This window comes from Arachis ipaensis, chromosome B06, assembly GCF_000816755.2.
Source record: "Arachis ipaensis cultivar K30076 chromosome B06, Araip1.1, whole genome shotgun sequence".
NCBI lineage: Eukaryota > Viridiplantae > Streptophyta > Magnoliopsida > Fabales > Fabaceae > Arachis > Arachis ipaensis.
In genome coordinates, this window is record NC_029790.2 from 43,825,161 (window position 1) to 43,850,148 (window position 24,988).

Below are 24,988 nucleotides of genomic sequence, written 5' to 3' on the forward strand. Positions count from 1 at the left end.
TTCTTGTGTTCCTTCTATTTTTGCAAGCTTCCTCTCCATTTTCTAAGCCATTCCTTCTCTATAAAGCCTGAAACACTTAACACACGGATCACGACATCAAATGGTATAAAAGGAGAATTAAAATACACAAATTAAAGATCTCTACGAAGCAAATTTTCAACCATAGAACAAAACTAGGAAGGAATTATAAAATCATGCAATTAGTATGAAGAAGTGGGTAAAGACTTGATGAAACCACTCAATTAAACACAATATAAACCATAAAATAATGGTTTATCAGCGGCCATTCGTTTTTGTTTGGTGCGCGTGCGTATGCGGGCACACGGCTGCGTACGCAGACGTTCGTCTCTGTGTTTTTAAGCAGACAAGAGATGTGTACGCATCTTGAGAAAAACTGCGTTCCCACGTATGCGTGACAGGGTTCGCATATGCAGAGCCTTATTTTCTTCCAAATTTATTTTTTTATTTTTAAGGCATTCCTCTAGTTTTCAAAACCTTATTTCTCTTGTTTAAAGCCTAGTAGGTGGATTTTGGGTAATGAAGTATTGTGAGGGCTGTGAGAAAGGTAAGTTGTGGATGAAGTAAGGTGTGAACTAGTGATGAATCATGACTAATGGTGATTATATGAGTTGCTGATGATGATGGTGGAAGTGCTGTTATGTTATGAGCTGGATGGCTGTATATGATAATGAATTATGGCTGAGCAGGAATATGTATGATTATTGATTTGATATTGTGATTGTTGTACTTTCAACTATCTGAGATACGAGTTTCCCTAGGAGAAAGCAGTGTCTAGCCACCATATGCCCCAGGTTGAGACTCGATACCCTGCTGAGCCTATGTCGTAAGTGTGGCCAAACACTGTGAAAGTTCCGGATGAGCTTGCCCCCATGGATAAACACCAGTGTAGGTGTTATATGATTATGTTTGAGAATTACTTGAGTTGCCAAGTTGGGGATGCATGACAGAGGGACAGTCCAATGGTTAGTGTAAGACCCAAGACTTTTGAAAAGTCCTATTTTAAAACTAATTTCAAATTATATATTTATTTACAGTTTTAATTTCATAAATTATTTTATTGAAAATATTTAAGGCAGTTTTGATTAATTGAATTTGAAATAAATTAAGGTTTTCATCCAAACTCTATAATTATGGATTAATTTCTATTTACAACTTAAAGTTCTAGAAATAAAAAGATAATGAGTTTGGGCTATTTAAATTAAGATTTTATCTAATTTTACAATTATTGAGTTACTTTATATATTTAAATTGTAAAGTTGGTAGTTGGGAAATAATAAAGATTTTATATGATTTAGATTAAATAAGTAATATTTTAAGTATTAATATTGCTATTTTAGAAAATAAAAAAATTAAGTATATTATTTCTAATTATTTAATTTAGACATTTTATTAAAAATAATTTATTAAATTGATGAGCAAATAGTATTTACTATATACAATTAAGGTTGGATTTAACTTGGGTTTCAATTATTATATTATTCTCAATTTTATTTAAAGTTACCAAATTACTCCTAACCCTAATTTTACTAAAAACCCTAACCCTGAAACCCTAACCCAATGACCCGGTTCCCTTTTTCCCCATACCCAACAGCAGCCGAAATCCCTCCTTCCCCCAAATCAGTAGTAAACGTTTCTTCCCCCCTTCCCCCAACAGAATGCAACACACACGGCTTCCCATTTCCATGAAAGAAAGAAATTGAGGCAGAGAGGGAGAGGGAGACCGAGTTGTGGCAGAGGAGAGGAGGGAGGAAGCTCACCACGTTGCTGTCCGCGCCGCCATCACGCGCCACCGCCGTCGAGCCTTATCGCCGCCGTTGCTAACAGAAGAAGGAGAGATCGGGGAGAGAGAGGAACGTCGCGCCGGCGTGCTGGGCTCCACCGCCGCCATCGCGTCGTCGCCGCTGGTCCACCTGGAGCCGCCATCGAAGCTGCGACACGGAGAAAGGGGGTTCGCGAGTGAGAAAGGGCTGAGAGCCTGAAACCGCCGCGCATAGCCATGTCTGTGAAGCCACTGTCGTCGTCCAAGCATGCCACCGCCAGTCGCGTCGTCATCGTCTCTGCCCAGCGTCGCCGCAGATGATGGGTCGCCGAGAAATGCCACCGCTGCTGCCGCCGGGAACCGCCACTGAAGACGCTGGTTGTTGCCGTTGCTGGTGAGAGAGAAGCAAGATGAATCCCCTCCATTTCTGCTGCTCTGGTCCGTCGCCGCCCCTGCTGGGGATCATAGCCGCCGGAATCCTTGGGCGCCGCCGTGCAGGAGTAGAGTAGTCACCATCGCCGGAAAAAAGAAGGTGACGGCAGTGGAAGTTGCCGCCGCTGTTCTGCCTCACCGAATGGCACTGGAAAACTGCTGCTGCGTCGTCGGAGTTCTGGCCGCCGGAAGACCTCGTTGCTGTCGCCGGAAAACTCTGCCAGTAAGGGTTTTGAATTTGGTTTTCATTCGTTTAAGATTCCGAAAGCCTTATCGTTTCTGTATGTGGGTTTTAGTCTTCATTGCCGGAGTCCGGTCACCGCTGCCGCTTGAGGTGGCTGCCGGATTGCTGCCAAACCGGTTCGGAGACCGCCGCTGTTTCGGTTCAGCCGTTCCTTCTTCGTTCGGTAAGCGTTTTCGATTTGAAAGCCCTTTAGATTATTGTTCTGACAGTTTAGGCTGAGCTGTTGTGGCGTTATCAGTCGTAGGGTTGTGTATCGATGCTTGCATGACGTGCTCGGAGTTCGCGGCTGCTTCGTTTCGCCAGTTCAGTAAGTACTTATGTTTCGGAAAGCTTCGCGTTAGTATTCTGTTGTGTTTAGTTACTGAATGTGAGTTTGAATAACGTGGGGTTGAGTCCTGATTATTGTGTGTTGCGATTAGTGTTGCTATGGTTATTGCGAAAGTGGCTTGGAGCCGATGTTTTGGTTGCCGGTGATTTCGAGTTGAGGCGAAAAGGACTCAATGAGGCATTTGGGGGTATGGTTTTGCGTTTTGAGGTAGGGGCTTTTCATACAAACTAATTTATTTTAAATTGGAAATTGTTATAAATAGATATGATGTGCAGATTGCATTTCTGGTGATTAAGTGATTTTTATGAATTGTCTGATTTGAATTGGATGAATATGATTGCTTGCTTGATTGAAATAATGTTTGATTTTGTCCAAAATGGAGGTTTTTGGTTGTTTTGAATTGAAATGATTTCAGTAATTAAAGTATGAATTTTCTTACTGGAAACTGATTTGGTCTTGAATCCCTTGGAAAAGAGTTAAGGATTGGTTTGGTTGGGACCCGAAAAGGGTGACAAAGTCCAAGTTTTAGGGGAGATGTTGACGAAATTTCTATAAAATCTGAGATTTGGAATGAAACGTTATTTTGAAAACAATGAACTATGTTTGAATTAAATGTTTGGTAAATAAATTGTTTGAACTTACTTTATTAAGAAAACTATATATTTTGGATGTAATTTACTTAAGAAAGGAATTATGTTTTGAAGTCAATTTAAATATGAAAGTTTTCATGTTTTGGAATTTGATTTAAGTAAACAAATTGGAGGAGTTTTAGTGGTTTTAAAAGAAACTGAATTTCGATTGACTGATTTCACTTTACAACGTTTGGGGAAAAGTCTGAAATACTCCTTGAAATCTTGATTTAGAAAAACTAAAACAATTTTTGAACCCTTTGGAAACACTTCAAATTTTGGAATGAAACTGAAATTTGTTTTTGGATTCAAATGACTTGATTTTGGGTTTAACTTCTACTTTATTTACTCAAATCAAGAAGCTAAAATTTTAGAGGTTTTTGATGAACTTAAGGAAATGAGTTAGGTTATTCTCCCCTGAAGTCTTGAGACTCCGCTAAGGAATTTTATGACCAAACCTTGATTTAGAAATGAATGATTTTAAGTCTTGAAAAGAGATTTTGAATTTGGCATGGTTTTGAGATTATTTGTAAATTCTGGAAAGATGTAGAAAGTGGTTCCGTTTTGAAAAGTGATTTTTGGCAAGATGTGAATTGAATATGTTTGTTATTTAAAAGGAAATGGGCCAAGAATGAATTTGAAACAAGTTATTGAGCCTGATTGATTGTGGATATCACCAAGATTGATGAGTTATTACTTGGTAGGCATAAGGGTCGGGTTCGTCCTGCTTATGCTGAAATGAGACTATTGATAAGTCACTTGCGCCTGGCAAGGATGGTGGTTAATCCCGCTTGTCGAGGGTGCGGCGCCCGCGTAAGGACGGTGGTTAATCCCGCTTACGGTGGAGGCAAGGACGGTGGTTTGATCCCGCTTGCGTGTTTCGGGCAAGGACGGTGGTTTAGTCCCGCTTGTCTATGGGACCTACGGATAAGGACGGTGGTTGGATCCCGCTTATCCTAGTCGGGTTTGGCAACATAACCGATAATGCGATATCACAGCCAGTAGGACAGACATTCATCATTTGCATTTATGTGACATTGTTTGGGTGTGCATATTGTAATTGGTTTGCTTATGTGAATACTTATGTTAATTGCTAACTGCTATATTTGTTGTAATTGCTATTGATTGTGTTTAAACTATGTTAATTGTGATTGTGTTTGATTGGTTGGCTTGTGATGAATTGGTTGATGACTGAGTTGTTTGGGCCAGGAGCTGTGTTGGATTGGATGGGCTTGAGGCCGTGGTTGGTATATTGAGTTCTAGTATTGTATAAAGTATCTGACCGGTTCAGTATAGACTTAATGAACCTATGCTTGGAATGGGATGGTCATTTATACCGCGTAGGTGACTGCTTTCATGGTTGTGGTATAGAAAAGTATGAAAAATCAAACTCTTACAGCATAGATTTAATTGAACTTACGTTTGGAACATGTTGGTCATTCATACTGTCTAAGAAAAACTTTTCAGATTTTACAAGAAAGGAAAAAGGTTTTGTTTTAAATTATTTGAGAAATTTACCAAGTCTTCAAAGAGGGATTTTCTAGATTTCGAATGTGTTCTCAAGGTCTTTGGAAAGACTCATAAGACAAGCAATGATCACTGTATCCTAAAAATAGTTTTATTTTACGTATTTTGTTATAGCAATTTCTGTAACCCTATAGTAGAACAAGCGAGGACAACGTTCTCACTCCCATACAGGTTATTCATTTTCAGGATATGGACGACGAAGCATCAGAAGAGTTATATTCCTTTTCTGTTTATTTGTTATCTTTGTATTATCTTAGCTATTATTTTTCCTCGCCTTTATCCTTATTAAGTTTGTAAGAGGGATAGGTAATTATGATATGTATGTTTGTAAGCTAGTGTTGAAAAGAGGCCCTTTATCCTATCTGATGGGGTAGGGAAGGATGCTATTTCATTCTCTTTTCTCAAGGAAGATTCCAAAGGAGCTCTTTCATTGAAGTGTCTGCCGCCCGGCCTGGTTACCCCAATCCTTAAGTATTTTCATGCCATGATCTTATCATTGAATAATCAATGCAACTTCTTTTGGTTGGTCACCACTGGATGATTCCGCGATACACTCCCCCTATCTGCTATTCTATTATCTAATAGTATCGTCGAGGTATCCTGGTTTTGCCCCCTAGCGGTATAGTTCAATCTTTAGGGGCATCAGGGCCCTTTTTGAAACAAGAAGATTCTAAAAGAGATAAATCGCATATGAAGAAAGTATGCTTCGCTTGTCATTGAAGGCGGTTCCTGCTTCTACCGTGAAAGCAGGACAACGCAAACAAAGGGGGGTAGCGCTGCCCACCTAACAGAAGGCGCGAAAGAAAAGCGAGCCGGGAATTCGGCATCATATCGGTTAGCTGAGCCGGCCTCAAGGAAGAACTTTGATCTTGCCTTTTTCCTACTTTCAAATTTTTGTTCCGGGCAGTAATATCAAGTGATCTGATGATCCAACAGTTAAGTCAAAGGCTACGAAAAAACCTTCCTCCGTAAGTTCCTTTACTCTCTCTCTCTTGAGCGCTTTCTGGTGAACACTTTGTGTAACCATTGAGTTCGATTTGAACTAGTTTCAAAGGCTGGATTTCCCTTGGGGAGAACTAGAATCCTATCCTCAGATCTTTCCCTCTTCTGTAATTTTGAGACCAAAAGAAGTAGGGATTGGATCGATGGAACGCCTTTGTGAAGTCTAGCTCTGTTCTATGCCCGCCCCTAAAGAGAAAAGCTTTCTATGATATTCTTTTTTCTAGGGAATCCGCGCTTACTAGACCCTTTTTTTGCAGGCAGGATCTGAAAAGACTAGCTGGACCCGGTTCTGACTAATCACTAAGAGCTCATCGCGAGTTCTCTCGGGGCGGGACCTCAGTAAGTAGGGCATTCAGTACGAAGTAAGCCAAGTGAAGTGATCCCTGCGGCCTATACTAGAAGAGAAGGAAAGAACTTCTTACTCGCATCCCCCTTAAGATGTTAATATGAACGTTTCACAAGAAAGATTGAATCGTGGAATTGATTTTAGTTAGATGAGCTCCTTAAGCTAAGGTAACTCCGGGATAGAGGGACGAAGTGGGCTGCTTTCAAGGGCTAGAATTTCCCTGTTTCGGCGTGAGATTGGCTTAGCTTGGTCTTTCTGTGTACCTAGAGTAAGTTTGCCCATAGCGTAGTAAAAGCTTAAAAGATTCTGGTCCGGTTCGGCCTTATCAAGTATGATTTTAGGGATCCTTTTTTTAGTAAAGTACCCCCCTTTGGTTTTAGGGTTCGATTTGCCAACTGATCCGAGTTGGATTGGGTCAGGAACGGTAATAAGGCTCTAGTTCGACTAGCAGCTTGCCTTATCGAATAGGGGCGAGAGGGAGAAAAAAATAGCAAGTACTACTCTTTCTCTTTGAACGAATCCGAAGCCTATCTTTATAACTGTGGGGAGATGGATTTGATTGGAACCTAAATCCTTGGATCGCCCATGTGTCTATGAAGAGGTTAAGCTAAGCCACTTCTTTCGCCTTTCGCTTTACAGTAGTTATGTGATCTTAGCCTTTAAGCTTTGAGCTTGCTTTTTCAAAAAGATGAGGATGTGAAGCTGTGAACAAAGAGTCTCTTATCCCGTCTTAGACTGCTCTGGCTCGGTACTGTGTCGATTGGGTCTGAGGATTCTTCTATCCATTTGGTCTTCTTTGTACCGTACCCAGAGAAAGGAGAAGATCGAATTAGCTCTGCTAAGGAATTGAAAGCATCCTATCCGCTAAGAGCGAAAAATCACATATTTTGAAATACGGTATAGAGCAGCCTACCTCTAGTGCTTTCTTCACTACCTCCTGACGTTTCATCCACTTCCACTACCAAGGTAGGGCTGGCTGTCGGATGCGCTATGCGCTAAGGCTACTTATTGCGCTATCCCTCATCATTGATTTACCAAACTGCCATCTCATCTTGCATCCGAAAGAAGTGACAGCCTGCCTGAGATGCCATGTTGATATTGCCAGAAGAGAAGAAGGCCTATCTTAGATATGCCTATTTGAACTATGCCTAGCTGCCGAGGGAGAGGTAGCCTATAGACTCAAGGTCTACTACTATGACTATTCTATGGTTTTGCCGTTAGCTGGAATAAGTGTACTCAACCGTGCTAACCTTCGCCTCGTGGCTCGATCAAGGCGCTATCGCATTATCTGAAAGAGCAACTATCCCGTGCCATCTGTAGCTCTTGCCCTGTTTATTATGAGAATAAAGAAGTCTCCTACTCCCGTACTTCACGCGCTATCCTCTATTCCATTATGTATCGCCGCTAGCTCATACCATGTGTCTTTGAACCGCTATTGCTCTGTGTCCGGATTCATTATGCTATGGCTAACTGAACTAGGACCATTGGAAAGAGAGAAGATATTGCCTTTCCAGAAGTAGCTTATGTCATGTCGTGCTACGAATAAAAGAGGTCCCTACCCTCAGTTCACCTTACCGGGCTTGATTCGTGAAAGTCAGCTCCGGCTTTCAGCACCGGTTACGAGAACAGTAAGAGTTCATTCTGTCCCACTTGGCTCAATAGCCAGAGAAAAAATAGCAGCTCCGGTAAGAAAGGATGACTTTCTTTCGCCCCGGATTTCTTTCTCGTTAAAGTTATGGTTGTTCTTTCTTCCTTTCTGCCTGACTGGACTTCTCAGATGCATGCAGACCTGTAAATAGAAAAGATTCCAGTAGGGCTGGTATTCTAATCAAAATAGAAAGACGAATTTCATATCAGTAAAGTGAAAGTCCGGCTTTCCTCCTTAGGGATCACACTTCTGGTAATTCAACGGCTCCCTTTAGGAAGTTCTGTGAAGGAAGAATAAGAGAATCCATGGCTTTTTTCTCCAGGCTTCTTGGAGGTTTGAAGTTAGACTTCTCTCCTGCTGCTATGGCAACGGCAATCTAACTACACTAAACTCCGGGGACTCTTAACTCCATAGAACTCTTAATCCATGGCATAGAAGGGCAGGGCGATGTCAAACTCAATATTAGGATATAGCTGTTAGCACCTTCTGAATAGAATCCGGCTTTCAGAGCCTACTTACTTGCCTACCTTTTAGCAGTAAGGTCTTTCAAAGACTTCGGCCTTTAGAATTGCTTACCTGAGTTGTCTTATATGGCATTGTCTCCGGATTCAAACCTCTTAACTCTCCTCTATTCTTTGGCGAGTGATCTTAGCCATCCGAACGCATTAATCTGACTTCCCTGCCCCTCAATGATAAGCTTTCTGAATCAAGGAAGGTTAGAAAGTCAATCTGAGCTAAGGAGATAGCAACAATTGGTCTTCTTCACCCCTCATAGGAAGAAGGGGCTTATCATCTCTCTTCTAAGACATTCTTAATCTATCCGTCTCAGCTCAAACATTCTTTCTTTGCCCGTTGCTTAATAGAATTAATGCTTTCAAGATTGGAATCCCTGGCTTTCGCCAACTCTTTCTAGTGTGTATACGGCAACTTTGCTAAAGAAGTAGCATAAGCCTTATTATATGCCAGGGTAAGATATTATAAAAATAGGATAACCACCTTCTCTGTCTGTCTTCGCCTCGGTCTGATCAGAGTAAGATCATCTTATGTATGATATTTAGGATACAGCTATCTCAGCTTTTCCTACCATCGATGAGTCCAACCCTTCTCTTTGATGTTAGTAGACCTGTTGCATTTCCTAACTCAATAGAAAACGAAATCGGATGCTTGATAGTCATAAGGTCTTCCTTACTACAGAAGGAGAAGCATTTTTTATATATAATTGCGTGCTTTCATACCATCTCTTGACGCTGGGAACGGGCTGATACGATTCGAAGACCAAGTCAGAGACTACTGGACGTCTCGCAGAGCGACTCTCAACGAGGACTTTGAGACTTTTTGAAAAAAACACACACACATTTTTCTGGGCCTGTAACTGCTGTTAGACGTCAACCAGGTAATGGGTCTCGTTTCAATGTTCTAAATGATGTCGGCGATGCTATTGACAGGGTTGATGTACAGGCGAACCCACCACAACCTCTAAATGCTAATCGGGACAAGCCAAATACTCCGAGGTCCCCACGAGTATTGACCAAGGATCATGTGGGGAGTAGTAGTCAAAATCCTCAGTCCAGCAGAGAGTCGTTCCCATGCAGATTGTCCATTATAGAAGTGTGCCAAGTGGGAGAGAGTGGTATTGATTCCATTCAACAACCCGATATGCAAGTTATGAGTGATCCATTGGTGCCTGCTCCTATCTCAAATAAGCTGGATCCCACTAAGCATTCAGCTGTCCAAGTAGTGAAGGATACTTCCATGACGGAGTCTACGTCGCACCAAATTGCTGCAGTGACTTCTGCTGATAGAAGGGGTGGGGGTTGTTTTATCTAGTCGTAAGGATAAGACATTGACCTCGAAAGACCCCCCTATTCGATAAGGCAAGGTCGGTAGAATTTCACTTAAGAAGAAAGCCAGGACCAGAATACCCCTATAGGGGAGAACTTGATACGGAGTGATAGTATGAAGTTAAGATTTGGTGTCGCCAATCAATAAAGATTGCTGCTTCCGGGCTTCTATGAAACCATCTAGGACGGGTCTATTTTAGGCTTTGCTCTAAACAACATATATAAAGAGATATAAAAGAAACTTAATTTCCCCTAATGGATCACTCATAACTTGCTTCCAAAGGTCCTCTCCTTTCAGAACTCGTGGAATTTCATGGAAGTTGTTCAGTCTCCTTACTTCGTCCCTTAGTTGGAAGGCTAGTCCTACTAAGGCTGCTTTTGCTCATCAAAGACTTACTCTTTCAACACAAGCGAGCTTATGGTCAGGAGTTGTTCTTTTATTAGTCTTCGATTCACCGAGTCGGAAGAGATTGGCAACGGGTATATATAGAGTAAACCAACCACAGCAACGTACGAGTTACTATACGTAGGAGACGTATAACTAGACTAGGGTACTAGCTCTTGTACAACAGATATCATGGGACCAGACCTGCTTCTTTAGTTCGTCTTATATCCCTTCGTCCATTTTCCTGGTCAGGAAGACCTTTTTCTACTCTTCCCGTGAGGAGGTAGATAGTTATTCTTATCTAATCATGTGAGTTATAGCAGTCCTAGGTAATTTATTTGTTGTCTCGGACAGAGAATCACCCTATTACAGGATCCTTCTTCGCGTACGCACTACCTTTTTAGCACTTCGCTTTCATGCACTAATGTGCTCCGGAGCCGTCTTCCTTCCTCGTCTTGGAAGTTGGAAGTTCCCGGATGACTAACTAGGCCCATTTCCCTCTCTCCCATTATGAAAGGGGAGATGGCATCTCCTGGGATGAATGCTTTCCTTCGTTACCCGATTCCTCTTTTCTTTATTGCCATTGCCTGCTTTACGGAGAAGGAATTACCGGTCTTGTCTTGGGAATAGAATAAGAGTAGGAATGAACCTATTGTTGGTCTAGAAGGAAGAATCAGCTGCACATGAACTAGAAGGCCTTACAACGAACTTTCAGAAGTAGCTGCGAGAATGCCTTGTTATAGGTTCTTTGCAAATCGCTTGTTTTCAGCTTCCCCAAAAGAGGCTAATTCGGCGCATTTGTCTTTGTCCATTAACATTAAAGATGGGCCGGCGCACCGGTCCTTCCAATAAGCAAGAAGGAAAGGAAAGAGAATAGCATATTAAGGAATGAAAGTACGGAAATACGGACATGAGCCCGCACAAACAAGTTCTCAGGCAAAAAGAATTGGAAATAAGCCTTTCTAGAACTGTTCGGAAGAACAGAGAAGAAAAGAAAGAAAGACTCTTAGACTAGTCTAAAGAACTTTAGCTTGTTCACTCATTTCATTACGTATCTTGAAACGAATCGCTCTAGTGGTTTAAGAAAGGCCCTGACCCAGCGAGTGGAATAAATGAGTTGAACGTAGTTCAACGAATCGTTTCAACTCATATAGTGAAACTCATTTCGTTGAACTACGTTCCTATGTTCAACTCATATTCAACTACTAAATAATCTCGACCTACGGAAAAGCGTGGTAGCAGTCTTTTTGATCTCCTACTCGTCCCATAGATGATCTCTCAAAGCATAATCTTTGGGCGTACAACTCTGTGACAACCCACTGGTGATCCCCGCCGACAAAGCTACATCTAATGGTGCTTGAAGTAAAGCACTGAACGACCCTGCCATTTCCTCCTTGACATCAATGGTCTTTTTATCCCACACAATACCCCAGCACTGCCCAACTATTAGCAGGGTGCAAGGCATGCCGAATTCTATCCCTGCCTCGATTCCTCTTTTCTTTATTGCCATTGCCTGCTTTACGGAGAAGGAATTACCAGTCTTGTCTTGGGAATAGAATAAGAGTAGGAATGAACCTATTGTTGGTCTAGAAGGAAGAATCAGCTGCACATGAACTAGAAGGCCTTACAACGAACTTTCAGAAGTAGCTGCGAGAATGCCTTGTTATAGGTTCTTTGCAAATCGCTTGTTTTCAGCTTCCCCAAAAGAGGCTAATTCGGTGCATTTGTCTTTGTCCATTAACATTAAAGATGGGCTGGCGCACCGGTCCTTCCAATAAGCAAGAAGGAAAGGAAAGAGAATAGCATATTAAGGAATGAAAGTACGGAAATACGGACATGAGCCCGCACAAACAAGTTCTCAGGCAAAAAGAATTGGAAATAAGCCTTTCTAGAACTGTTCGGAAGAACAGAGAAGAAAAGAAAGAAAGACTCTTAGACTAGTCTAAAGAACTCTAGCTTGTTCACTCATTTCATTACGTATCTTGAAACGAATCGCTCTAGTGGTTTAAGAAAGGCCCTGACCCAGCGAGTGGAATAAATGAGTTGAACGTAGTTCAACGAATCGTTTCAACTCATATAGTGAAACTCATTTCGTTGAACGTAGTTCCTATGTTCAACTCATATTCAACAAATAAATAATCTCGACCTACGGAAAAGCATGGTAGCAGTCTTTTTGATCTCCTACTCGTCCCATAGATGATCTCTCAAAGCATAATCTTTGGGTGTACAACTCTGTGACAACCCACTGGTGATCCCCGCCGACAAAGCTACATCTAATGGTGACAGAGAACGACCCTGCCATTTCCTCCTTGACATCAATGGTCTTTTTATCCCACACAATACCCCAGCACTGCCCAACTATTAGCAGGGTGCAAGGCATGCCGAATTCTATCCCTGCCACCCCTGAAGAAAGACTTGAAAAGCAAAGGAATGAATTCGTCTCAAAAGAAAGAGCTAGCAAACCACACCAATTCCAATTCTCCCCCCTTCTTAGTCAATCAAAGCAGGATAGGATAGCTGCCCTTTTAGAGTGAGGGCCTTTCGAGACCAATGCTATCAAGATCTCCTTTATGCCTTAAGCCTTGAGCTAAATCATTGACCCTGCGCCTGCTTTGATTAGGACATTGCCACATTTCATCTCAAAGAGGATCTAACTCTTTCTTTCCGGCTTAGCCGAACTACTTGGCTCGGGTTAATTCACTCTTTCTTTATCGCAAGCTAATAGCCAAAGAGCTTCTGAAAGAGCACCGTCTTTTCTTCTTCCTTTAACATCTGCTTCAAAGAGCTAAGCCCGGGTGAGGATGGAACTCTCAAAGCGACATCTGTGAGATGAGAAGAGAAGTCGAAAGCGCTAACATTCACCAACAAGACCAGCAAAAAGAAAGGGCCGGCTATTGCAAGAACAGGATTACGCATGAAGTGAAGTTAGCTTTCTTTTCTAACTCTCACACCAGTTACGAAAGCAAGGGATATTCACTCAGCAGAAAGGGCTCCTCCGTTAAGAACCTCTTCCGGGCATGCCCCTGAGACTAGTGCTACTCCCTGCCTTCCTTTGCCCATCTGAGATCGAATGACAGTTTTTTTTATACGATCAGATCTGCAGCGCTTAATGATTCAATCACAGTTGATATGCATTCAATTGCTAACATCAGGTTATTCAACAGCAGATAGGCTGTCAGCTCCTACGCTACGAACACAGCGGATATTGAAAAGAGCGGGTGTGCATATTGTAATTGGTTTGCCTATGTGAATACTTATGTTAATTGCTAACTGCTATATTTGTTGTAATTGCTATTGATTGTGTTTAAATTATGTTAATTGTGATTGTGTTTGATTGGTTGGCTTGTGATGAATTGGTTGATGACTGAGTTGTTTGGGCCAGGAGCTGTGTTGGATTGGATGGGCTTGAGGCCGTGGTTGGTATATTGAGTTCTAGTATTGTATAAAGTATCTGACCGATTCAGTATAGACTTAATGAACCTATGCTTGGAATGGGATGGTCATTTATACCGCGTAGGTGACTGCTTTCATGGTTGTGGTATAGAAAAGTATGAAAAATCAAACTCTTACAGCATAGACTTAATTGAACTTATTTTTAGGACATGTTGGTCATTCATACTGTCTAAGAAAAACTTTTCAGATTTTACAAGAAAGGAAAAAGGTTTTGTTTTAAATTATTTGAGAAATTTACCAAGTCTTCAAAGAGGGATTTTCTAGATTTCGAATGTGTTCTCAAGGTCTTTGGAAAGACTCATAAGACAAGCAATGATCACTGTATCCTAAAAATAGTTTTATTTTACGTATTTTGTTATAAGGGATTGTATCTGGTTTGTATGTACATGTATGTTTAGGCTTTCACAAAAAAATGTTTTTGAAAGGTCACACGGTTTAAGTTTTAAACAGGCTCATATTTTAGTAATAAATATTATAAGAGTCATCGTAATACTCGAGCTATCAGAGTGGCGCAGCCGGAAGCATGACATTTTGATAGTTAGGGTGTTACAGTTAGCTACCAAGATTTGTCGGGTTAGCTTTATAACCGACAGATGAGACTCATCAGGCAATAAGACAAGCATGCATCATATGCATCTATGTTTGTTTGGAATGCCTAATTGATTGTATAACTACTTACTACTTGTTTATCTGCTGTAAATGCCTTCTACCTGTGATTTCTTTGTATGTAATAAATGTATTTGTAACTGTTTCCAGTGGCGGTTGGGAGGTTCGGAAGAGTTGGATTGGGGAGTATTAGATAGTCTGAAGACCTTAGCTTGTTGCCTAATTTGTTTTATGGTTTAGTTATATTATAAGATTAAATTATATGTCGGAAGTTCTAGGATTGCCTTCCGCTTTCCCAGAACATTAGATGTTAGATATGTGGGCACTGTTACCATGCTGAGAACCTCACTCCATGCGGATTTTGTGGTTTTCAGATGCAGGAGGTGAGGCTCCTCGCTGAGCCTGCTGGGAGCTTCTGATTGCGAAGATCTTCGAGCCTTTCGGATTTTATTTTGATTATATGTATTTATATATAGATACTTATTATCTCCACTGCTTATATATATATGATGTATTAACTTCTTCTTAGAGGGTATTTTGGAGAAACAGGTTCTGTAACTCTGTATTTTGGGGTTCTTTTGGGTTCTTAAATATATGTATATACACTTATGTGCTCTGGCCGGTTTAGTCTTCGCAAGCCGAGTCTTGAGCTTTGATATGTGTACCTTGGAACTCTCTTTTGTTTATATTCATGTTAGCTTACTTTCACGTTGCTTCATTTGCTTTATCACTTCATGAGTGTTACACTTTTCGATTTAACGATTTTGCTTTACCCTTTTCTTTAAAGGCTTCTAGTTATAAATTTTTTCACTATATTATATATATAATTTTACTTCTAGAGGTCGTAATACCTCACCACCTCTGTCTTATGACTTAAGCATAAGGTTCTGTGTGGTAGGGTGCTACACTGCAATTATATTAACAGTTTTTGCAATCATGTAACACTTTAACTTTGTGCAGGCATAATAAAGTGACAAACATAATTTCTCGATAGGAGAATACCTTGTCTCTATGTCAGTTAACACCCTACTAAGATAATAAATAGCCCTCTCATGTCCTTCCTCATTATCTAGGGCCAACATACATCCAATAGTTTTAATAGATGTAGTGACGTACAATTTTAAAAGCTTGTGAGGATGAAAAATTGCCATCATTGGTGCCATTGATAAATAAGCTTTGATCAAATCAAAAGCTTTTTGATGTTCTACTATCCACTTGTACTATGTTTCATCTTTTAACTTCACCAAGGGTGCAAATATTCGAGTTCGCCCAAAAAGGTTTGAAATAAACCGTCGAAGGTAATTGACTCTTCCAAGAAAAGATTGCACTTCCTTTTTCGATTTAGGGGGAGACAAATTTAAGATTGCATTAGCCTTGTTTTTATCAATGGCAATCCATTTTTTATGAACAACAAACCCTAAGAAATTTCCTGCAGATACATCAAATGCATACTTCAAAGGATTCATCTTTAATCCTTTTCTTCGCATTGTCTTAAATGCCTGCCGTAAATGATCAAGATGTTGATTCACCGAATTCGATTTAACCATAAACTTTCCAATAAATTCATGGAAAATGGTATTCATTGCATGTTGATATGTTGTACCAGCATTTTTTAAACCGAATCGCATTACCACCCATTCATATGTTCCCAATGCCCCAGGACATCGAAAAGCAGTTTTAGACACATCATCTTCTGTAATAAAAATCTGATTGTATCTTGAGTAACCATTCATAAAACTCAAAATTTCATTACCCATTGCAGAATCAATCAACATATCTGCTATAGGCATAAAATATTCATCCTTTGGAGTAGCATTGTTTAAATCCCGAAAATCACTACATACTCGTAACTTTCTATTCTTTTTCATCACGGAAACAATATTCGATACCCATTCCACATAACGTGCCGTTCGAATAATTTTACTTTAATCAAACATTCAATTTCTTCTTTAATCTTTTGATTAATTTCAGGAGCAAAGCATCGAGGTGTTTGCTTCACTGGTCGAGCAAATGGTTTTAATGCTAATCGATGTTCCACAAGAGAACGATTGAGACCAGGCATCTCATGATAATTCCAAGCAAAACAATATTTAAATTTATGTAAAAGACTAAGTAATTATGTTTGAAATGGTTCCACAAGGTTCTTACAAACGTAAGTAATTCGAACATCATCAGCAGATCCCAAATTAACTTCTTCTAGAGGATCTTGCGACTCAAAACCTTTTATAACATCATCATCTTTTACTAAATATTTCTCAAAATCCAAAGGCTCTAAATCATAGATGCAATCAAAAGATGAATCAATAGATTCATTTGAACTAAAACATACTTTATTATCAACCAAGTAATCAATAGCAACCTGGTTGATAACGTCATTAAAACCAGAGAAACAAAACAAATTTAAACCATGACTAAATTCGATTGAAGAAATCAAATTTGTACTACAAACTAAAAAAAGCTAAAATTAAATTCCGACGTGATTCAACTTCATCAGAAGAACTACTTTTATTTTTAACAGAAGATAAATTACTTAAATAATTACTTAGAGTTACCAGGTAATTCGAGACATCTTTATCATCAGTCATGGGAAGATGTCTTCAAACTACTGCCTATGTAGAGTAATCCTAACCAGTCGGAGAAAAGTCAAGCTGTGGATAACGGAGCTTCACATTCAGTCCCTCTGAAGTCAAAAAACAACCCTCACAATTGAAAGAATTGAGTACCATGTCAACATTCAAAGGCTTTAATTTATTATTATACACCTTGAAATCAACGTGCAACTACTCAACATATAAACTCGAATTAGCCTTTATGACTTCAGGCATTCCTTCATCTGTCCACAGAAGGACACTTTGATGCACAGTCAATGGAACTGCTCCAACACCATGTATCCAATCACGCCCTAGCAATGTGGTGCGGAATTTATAACCACAAACTAACCGGCAAGTGCACCGGGTCGTACCAAGTAATACCTCAGGTGAGTGAGGGTCGATCTCACGAGGATTGATGGATCAAGCAACAATAATTGAATGATAGGCTTAGTTAGACAAACAGAAAGTAGTGTTTGAGAGTACAAAAAGCATTAAACAGTAAATTCAGAGTTCAAACATAGGTAAGTAAATAAGTTGGGAATAAAATATGGAGAAGGCAGTTAAGGTTTCAGAGTTATCTATTTTTTCTGATTGATCTTTCTTACTAAATATTTTAATTATGCAAGATTTAATTCATGGCAAACTGTATGTGACTAGACCCTAATTCTTTAGACCTTTCTAGTCTCCTCTAATTCTCGTTAACTGCCAATTCCTTGGTCAATTAATTCCAATTAGAGGGTGAAGTTTAATTCTAGTTATTATGCCACAAAAACTCTAATTACTCAAATATAAAAGGATTATATGTCACGTATCCTGTTAAATCCAGATAATTAAAAGTTTAGGAGAATTTGTTTTTAAACTGTTGTTCAAGTAAAGAGCTTTTCCAAGTTATACAAGAACTCAATTAGAACGAGGGTCATACTTCCGTTCCACCCAATTTCATAAGATAAAGAACGAAAATAATTCTTAAATTATAAATCAATACATAAATTAAAATAGAAAAAGTAATAGAATCAATCCATACAAATAGACAGAGCTCCTAACCTTAACAATGGAGGATTAGTTGCTCATGGTTCAGAGTGAAAAACTAGGATTGTAAATTGGGCTGAGTTGGAATGAAAAGTTAACTAATCTGCGAATCCTCCTTAGGGAAGTTTCTTTTATATCAAATCCTAATAAATTTTAAAATCTAATTTCTAAAATTAAAATAATATCTTTTCCTAAAATAAAATTTAAATTTAAATCAGAATTAATTAAATAATCAGCAAGTCTTCAATTGATGGATGGGGACTACTTGTTTCGTCCATTCTGCAGCTTCTAATATGTGTTTTCTGGGCTGAAAAATGAGACAAAAACAGCCCAGAAATTGCCCCCAGTGTTTTCTGCATTTTCTGCACGTGGCGCATGTCACGCGTACGCGTCAGTCACGTGTACGCGTCTATGGTCTTCTTTTCGTGTCACGCGTACGCGCCAGGCACGCGCACGCGTCACTGAGCAACTTCGTTTTTCACGCGTACGCGTCAGGTACGCGCACGCGTTGCCATGGAAATCTTCAAATCACGTGCACGTGTGAGGTGCGCGCACGCGTCGCTCCTCGCTGCCATCTCCTTTAATTCTTGTGCTGCAGAAACTCCATCAAATTCAGCCGAATGCTACCTAAAATAAATAGAATTGCAAAAGACTCAAAGTAGCATCCATAGTGGCTAAAGATAATTAATTCTTTATTAAACTCAACAAATTAGAAAAAGATAGGAAAGATGCTCAAACTTGAATTGTTGCTTGTCCTTAAGCAACCAAAACTAATATAAGCTTCGGATGTGAATTTGCATGAGAATGAGAGTTCGATTAAGCTCATGTCTCTTCTTATAGTGGGGTTTACAGCTGCAATCCTGAATAGTTTTAGCATCTCACTCTCTTTTGAATCAGAAGGATGTCACTGTCATTCGGAATTAGAATCCGGATCATATTATTAATTCTCTGGTTTTTTTTTTTTTTGTAACTCAATTTAATCCTTGAACACAGCAATTTTTTTCTTTGATTCTTTTTTTCTTTGGTGCTTTGCACCTTGAGCCTAGTCGTGACTTTAAATATTTTGTCTCAAGCTTCACTTGACACAGAAACACCATAAGCACTTAACTGGGGAACTCTCTTTAAGTTATGATTTTCCTTTCAGTTACTCCCAGACAGTGGTGCTCAAAGCCTTTGGCATACTCTGTTAATTGCAATTGATCTCGACTCTAAATGTTTTGTCTCAAGGATTAACTTGACACAAGAACACCACAAGCATATGACTAGGGAAACAACTCTTTGAGCTTTTAATCATGTCTGACCTTTCTAGTCATTGATGCTCAGAGCCTTGGACCTTGCCCCTTTTTTTTTGCTGTTTCTTTTGCTTCAAGGATTAAACTTTTACTTATTGCAGAGACGTCATAATAGTTCTCTAAATTCCTATTCCTTGTACATCAACATTCTTTGATTCAAATTTAAATATGCACTGTTCATATCATGCATTCAAAGTCACAGAAAATACCACCACATTTGAATAAATGAGACTATTCTAGAAATTAAACTCAATTTCTCATGCATTACATCCCCTTTTCTTCTTTCTTTTTGATTTCAAGCTCAGTGGGCAATACTTGAGGCATCTTTTAGAATTAAAGCAAATTAACAGAAAACTAAAATAGAACCTAGGAATCTAACTAATAAAGGATCATGTAATAAACAAAGCAAAATAGTAGAAAACCGGAACATAACATAGTAAAAGCGAGAAGGAATAAAAAATGAAAGGAACTCAACCACCTTAGTTATCCTAGCGGTCGTTTTATTCTTTAGGTTGTGCTCCTCCGTGAAGATGATTCGCCACCCTTTGGTACCATAAAATTAGACAGTAAAGAAGAATAGAAGGATAAAAGAACAAGAGAGAATTAGGATTTGGAAGGGAGAGAGAATGAAAAGTAAAAACTGGACGGCACATGCGACGCGTACGCGTAAGGCACGCGTACGCGTGGATCGCGCGAATTTCAAGTGACGCGTACACGTCAGGCACGCGTACGCGTGGACGGCCAGGATGGTAAAACGATGCGAACGCGTCAGGGATGCGTCTGCGTGGTGGGGTGATTTAGAGAGAATTGTCGTGTCGGTATAGAATTTCACACAAAATGAGTGAATTCTCGTTGCAAGTATAGTTCTACACCAACAAACAATTCTCCTAATCAAAAATTTTGGTTGTCACAAGTACAAACCCCAATGAATTTATAACCGAAGTATTTAGACTCCGGGTCGTCTCATAAGGAATTGCAATGAAGTGTTTAATTATTGCCTACAAAGGGGGTACGGGGTTTTGATTTGATAATTGGCAAGAAAATAAATGGCAAGAAAGTAAATGAACAATTAACTCATAAAAGAAAGGAAAATATACTCTTGGATAGACCTAGGTAATTGAGATCACCATCCTTGTCTACAAACTAAATGTTGATAATTATGAGAGGCCAACCTATTAAGTCTACTTCCAAAGCCTTAAGTACGTAATATCTACTCCTAGGCTTGAAGTACGTCAAATAGGCTTGATCACATCAACCCATAAGTCCCAACCTACCTACTAATTAGATTAGTAGTGGGTTGGTGTTAATGAGTATCAAATTGATCACCAAGGGTTCTCAAATCACCAAATCATTGAGACCCAATGACTCAAGGTCACTCAATTCCCTTAGCCTAGGCCAAGAGTAAAGAAAACTACTCAAAAACTAGTGTAAACATTTTGTCAAACACCTAGAGTGCAATAAAAGTAAACATCACAAAATGCTAGAATTAGTGAAACCCATGACTACCACAAGCAAGAATTCAACAATAACAACAAAGATAAACATAAAAGAGCATGGAAACATAAGATTGCATTCAAATAAATCAAGATCCAACAATGTTCATCAACATAAAAGAGAGTAAAATAAGAAATTAACAAGAGAAACTAAGAAGATTAAGACAATAGAACACTAAAACATAAAGAGAATTGAAATCAAAACAAGAATTAAAAGAGAAAATTAAGAGAGATTAACCTAAACTACCCTAAATTCTAGAGAGAAGGGAGAGCTTCTCTCTCTAAAATTCTACCCTAAAACATGATGAAAACTAAACTATGACTACTTGGTTTATTCCCCCTTCAATCCTTGGGTTCAATAGCATCAGAAATGAGTTGGATTGGGCCCAAAATGAGCTAGAAATCGCTGGCCACGATTTAACTTTTAATGGGCCATGTGCAGCATCGGCGCGCACGCGTACATGGCGCATGTGCGCCCCTATATGCGAAGCAACATATGGCAAATTTTATATCATTTTGAATCCCCGGATGTTAACTTTCCAACGCAACTGAAACTGTCTCATTTGGACCTCTGTAGCTCAAGTTATGGTCATTTGAGTGCGAAGAGGTCAGGCTTGACAGCTTTACGGTTCCTTCATTTCTTCATGAGTTCTTCCACTTTGCATGCTTTTTTTCCTCACTCCTTCCATCCAATACTTGCCTTCTAAACCTGAAATCACTTAACAAACATATCAAGGCATCGAATGGAATTAAAGTGAATTAAATTTAGCTATTTTAAGGCCTAAAAAGCATGTTTTCACATATAAGCACAAATCAAGGGAGAATTGCAAAACCATGCTATTTCATTGAATAAATGTGAGAAAAGGTGATAAAATCCCCCAAATTAAGCACAAGATAAACCACAAAATCGGAATTTATCATGGGGCTTGTGCGCCCAGCATAGTTCCAGCGCCACACCAGCATAACTCTCTGGCCAAACACCTTTTACGCCGATTTTACTCATCCACGCGTGCACGTGCTTGATACGTACGCGTGGAGTGCCAAAATCGCAAATGACGCGCACGCATCATGGACGCTGGCGCACGAAATTACAATCACACTTTTCACAACTCCGCACAACTGACCAGCAAGTGCACTGGGTCGTCCAAGTAATACCTTACGTGAGTAAGGGTCGATCCCACAGAGATTGTTGGCTTGAAGCAAGCTATGGTCATCCTGTAAATCTTAGTCAGGCGGATGCTACTCGGAATACCACAGAGAAGGTTTAGACTTTCCGGATCTCAGCAATGCTGCCAATTGGTTCTAGCCTATACCACGAAGGTTCTAATCTCAGATTCGGATGCTCTGTTGTCAGGAGAGACGATGCGAATCGCGGATCAGAGACCCAAGAGAATATACTCCGGCTGTTGTCCAATGACTACGTTGAACATCATGTAGACCGCTTGTGGTTCTCAGGTACGCGGATCTTGGCTAAGCGAGTAACGAAGATAGTGGATGATTGTCACAGGTCACCCCTTCATTCTAACTTAACTGAATTAAGTACAAGAGTATATCTTGGAGAAGAAGTAGGCGTGAATTGAAAGAAAAACAATAGTACTTGCATTAAGTTATGAAGAACAGCAGAGCTCCTCACCTTAATCTATGAGGTGTAGAAACTCCACCGTAGAAAATACATAAGAAGAAGAAGGTCTAGGCATGGCCGAATGGCCAGCCTCCCAAAGAGGTTCCAAGGTGTTCAAAATATCCGAATACAATAGTAAAAAGTGCTATTTATACTAAACTATCTACTAGGGTTTACAGAAAATAAGTAACTAAGTGCAGATAGTGCAGAAATCCACTCCCGGGGCCCACTTGGTGTGTGCTTGGGCTGAGCATTGAAGCTTTCACGTGCATAAGTCATTTTTGGAGTTAAACACCAGCTTGGGTGCCAATTTGGGCATTTAACTCCAGTTTTGGTGCCAGTTCTGGCGTTTTACGCCAGAAAAGGGTCTCTGACTGGCGTTTTACGCCAGTTTGGGCCATCAAATCTCGAGCAAAGTATGGACTATTATATATTGCTGGAAAGTCTAAGATGTCTACTTTCCAACGCAATTGAGAGCGCGCCAATTGGGCTTCTGTAGCTTCAGAAAATCTACTTCGAGTGCAGAAGGGTCAGAGTCCAACAACAGCTGTAGTCCTTTCTTAGCCCCTGAATCAGACTTTTGCTCAGGTCCCTCAATTTCAGCCAAAAAATACCTGAAATTATAGAAAAACACACAAACTCATAGTAAAGTCCAAAAATATGATTTTTGCAAAAAAACTAATAAAAATATAATAAAAAGTAACTAAAACATATTAAAAACTATATAAAAACAATGCCAAAAAGGGTATAAATTATCCGCTCATCACAACACCAAACTTAAATTGTTGCTTGTCCCCAAGGAACTAAAAATAAAATAGGATAAAAAGAAGAGAATATGCAATAAATTTCAAAAATGTCAATGAAGATTAGTTTCAATTAGATGAGCAGAACTAGTAGCTTTTTGTTTCTGAACAGTTTTGGCATCTCAATTTATCCTTTGAAGTTCAGAATGATTGGCATCCATAGGAACTCCGAATTCAGATAGTGTTATTGATTCTCCTAGTTCAGTATGTTGATTCTTGAACACAGCTACTTTATGAGTCTTGGCCGTGACCCTAAGCATTTTGTTTTCCAGTATTACCACCGGATACATAAATGCCACAGACACATAACTGAGTGAACCTTTTCAGATTGTGACTCAGCTTTGCTAGAGTCCCCAGTTAGAGGTGCCTAGATTTCTTAAGCACACTCTTTTTGCTTTGGACCATGACTTTAACCACCCAGTCTCAAGCTTTTCACTTGACACCTTCACGTCACAAGCACATGGTTAGGGACAGCTTGATTTAGCCGCTTAGGCCAGGATTTTATTCCTTTGGGCCGTCCTATCCATTAATGCTCAAAGCCTTGGATCCTTTTTACCCTTGCCTTTTAGTTTAATGGGTTATTGGCTTTTTGCTCTTGCCTTTTGGTTTAAAGAGCTATTGGCTTTTTCTGCTTGCTTTTTCTTTTTCTTTCTTTTTCTTTTATTTTTTGCCAATTTTTTTTCGCAAGCTTTGTGTTTTTCACTGCTTTTTCTTGCTTCAAGAATTAATTTTATGATTTTTCAGATTCTCAATAACATTTCTCTTTTTTCATTATCCTTTCAAGAGCTAACAATTTTAACATTCATAAACTTCACTATAAAAAATATGTACTGTTCAAGCATTCATTCAGAAAACAAAAAGTATTGTCACCACATCAAAATAATTAAGCTAATTTCAAGATGATTTTCGAAATTATGCACTTCTTGTTCTTTTGCAAATAAAAACATTTTTTATTTAAGAAAGGTGAGGGACTCATGGAATCATTCATAGCTTTAAGACATAGACTCTAAACACTAATGATCATGTAATGAAGACACAAACATAGACAAAACATAAAGCATAAAAACCGAAAAATAGAAAAATAAGAACAAGAAAATTAAAGAACAGGTCCACCTTAGTGACGGCGGCTAGTTCTTCCTCTTGAAGAACCAATGGAGTTTTTGAGCTCCTTTATGTCTCTTCCTTGCCTTTGTTGCTCCTCTCTCATGGCCTTTTGGTCCTCTCTAATTTTATGGAGGATGGTGGAGTGCTCTTGGTGCTCCACTCTCAGTTGCTCTATGTTAGAACTCAAATCTCCTAAAGAGGTGTTGAGGTGCTCCCAATAGTTGTGTGGAGGGAAATGCATCCCTTGAGGCATCTCAGGGATTTCTTGATGAGGGGCTTCCTCATGCTCTTGTTGAGGTCCATGAGTGGGCTCTCTTGTTTGCTCCATCCTCTTCTTAGTGATGGGCTTGTCCCCTTCAATGAGGATGTCTTCCTCTATGACAACTCCAGCTGAATTGCATAGGTGACAGATGAGATGAGGGAAGGCTAACCTTGCCAAAGTAGAGGGCTTGTCAGCCACCTTGTATAGTTCTAGAGATATGATCTCATGAACTTCTACTTCATCTCCAATCATGATACTATGGATCATGATTGCCCGGTCCACTGTTACTTCGGACAGGTTGCTAGTAGGAATGATAGAGCGTTAGATGAACTCCAACCATCCCCTAGCCACGGGTTTGAGGTCAAGCCTTCTCAGTTGAACCAGCTTGCCTTTGGAGTCTCTCTTCCATTACACTCCTTCCACACAGATGTCCGTGAGGACTTGGTCCAACCTTTGATCAAAGTTGACTCTTCTAGTGAAAGGATGAGGATCACCTCTCATGATTGGCAAGTTGAATGCCAACCTTACAGTTTCCGGACTGAAATCCAAGTATTTCCCCCGAACCATTGTGA

At 39.7% G+C, this 24,988-nt stretch overlaps 1 protein-coding gene and 1 long non-coding RNA gene across 2 annotated transcripts; both read left to right on the forward strand.

Annotated features, from left to right (window-relative positions):
* LOC110263744 lies at positions 1,731-3,083 on the forward strand. The gene is made up of 4 exons (XM_021105512.1): positions 1,731-2,156; positions 2,323-2,619; positions 2,876-2,991; positions 3,060-3,083. The coding sequence occupies exons 2-4, from the start codon at positions 2,355-2,357 to the stop codon at positions 3,081-3,083; spliced, it is 405 nt and encodes a 134-aa protein (XP_020961171.1). The 5' UTR covers positions 1,731-2,156; positions 2,323-2,354.
* On the forward strand, positions 4,113-4,552 carry LOC110263308. The gene is made up of 2 exons (XR_002348720.1): positions 4,113-4,226; positions 4,261-4,552. It is a non-coding gene; the product is annotated as an uncharacterized LOC110263308 (long non-coding RNA).

What these genes read in the sequence shown, in the direction of transcription:
- LOC110263744 (XM_021105512.1), top strand. Translation starts at nt 2,355, where the DNA reads ATGGCACTGGAAAACTGCTGCTGCGTCGTCGGAGTTCTGGCCGCCGGA. An exon ending in AGCCGTTCCTTCTTCGTTCG is followed by an intron (nt 2,620 to 2,875) that starts GTAAGCGTTTTC and finishes TGTTGCGATTAG; the next exon opens with TGTTGCTATGGTTATTGCGA. An exon ending in GTATGGTTTTGCGTTTTGAG is followed by an intron (nt 2,992 to 3,059) that starts GTAGGGGCTTTT and finishes TATGATGTGCAG; the next exon opens with ATTGCATTTCTGGTGATTAA.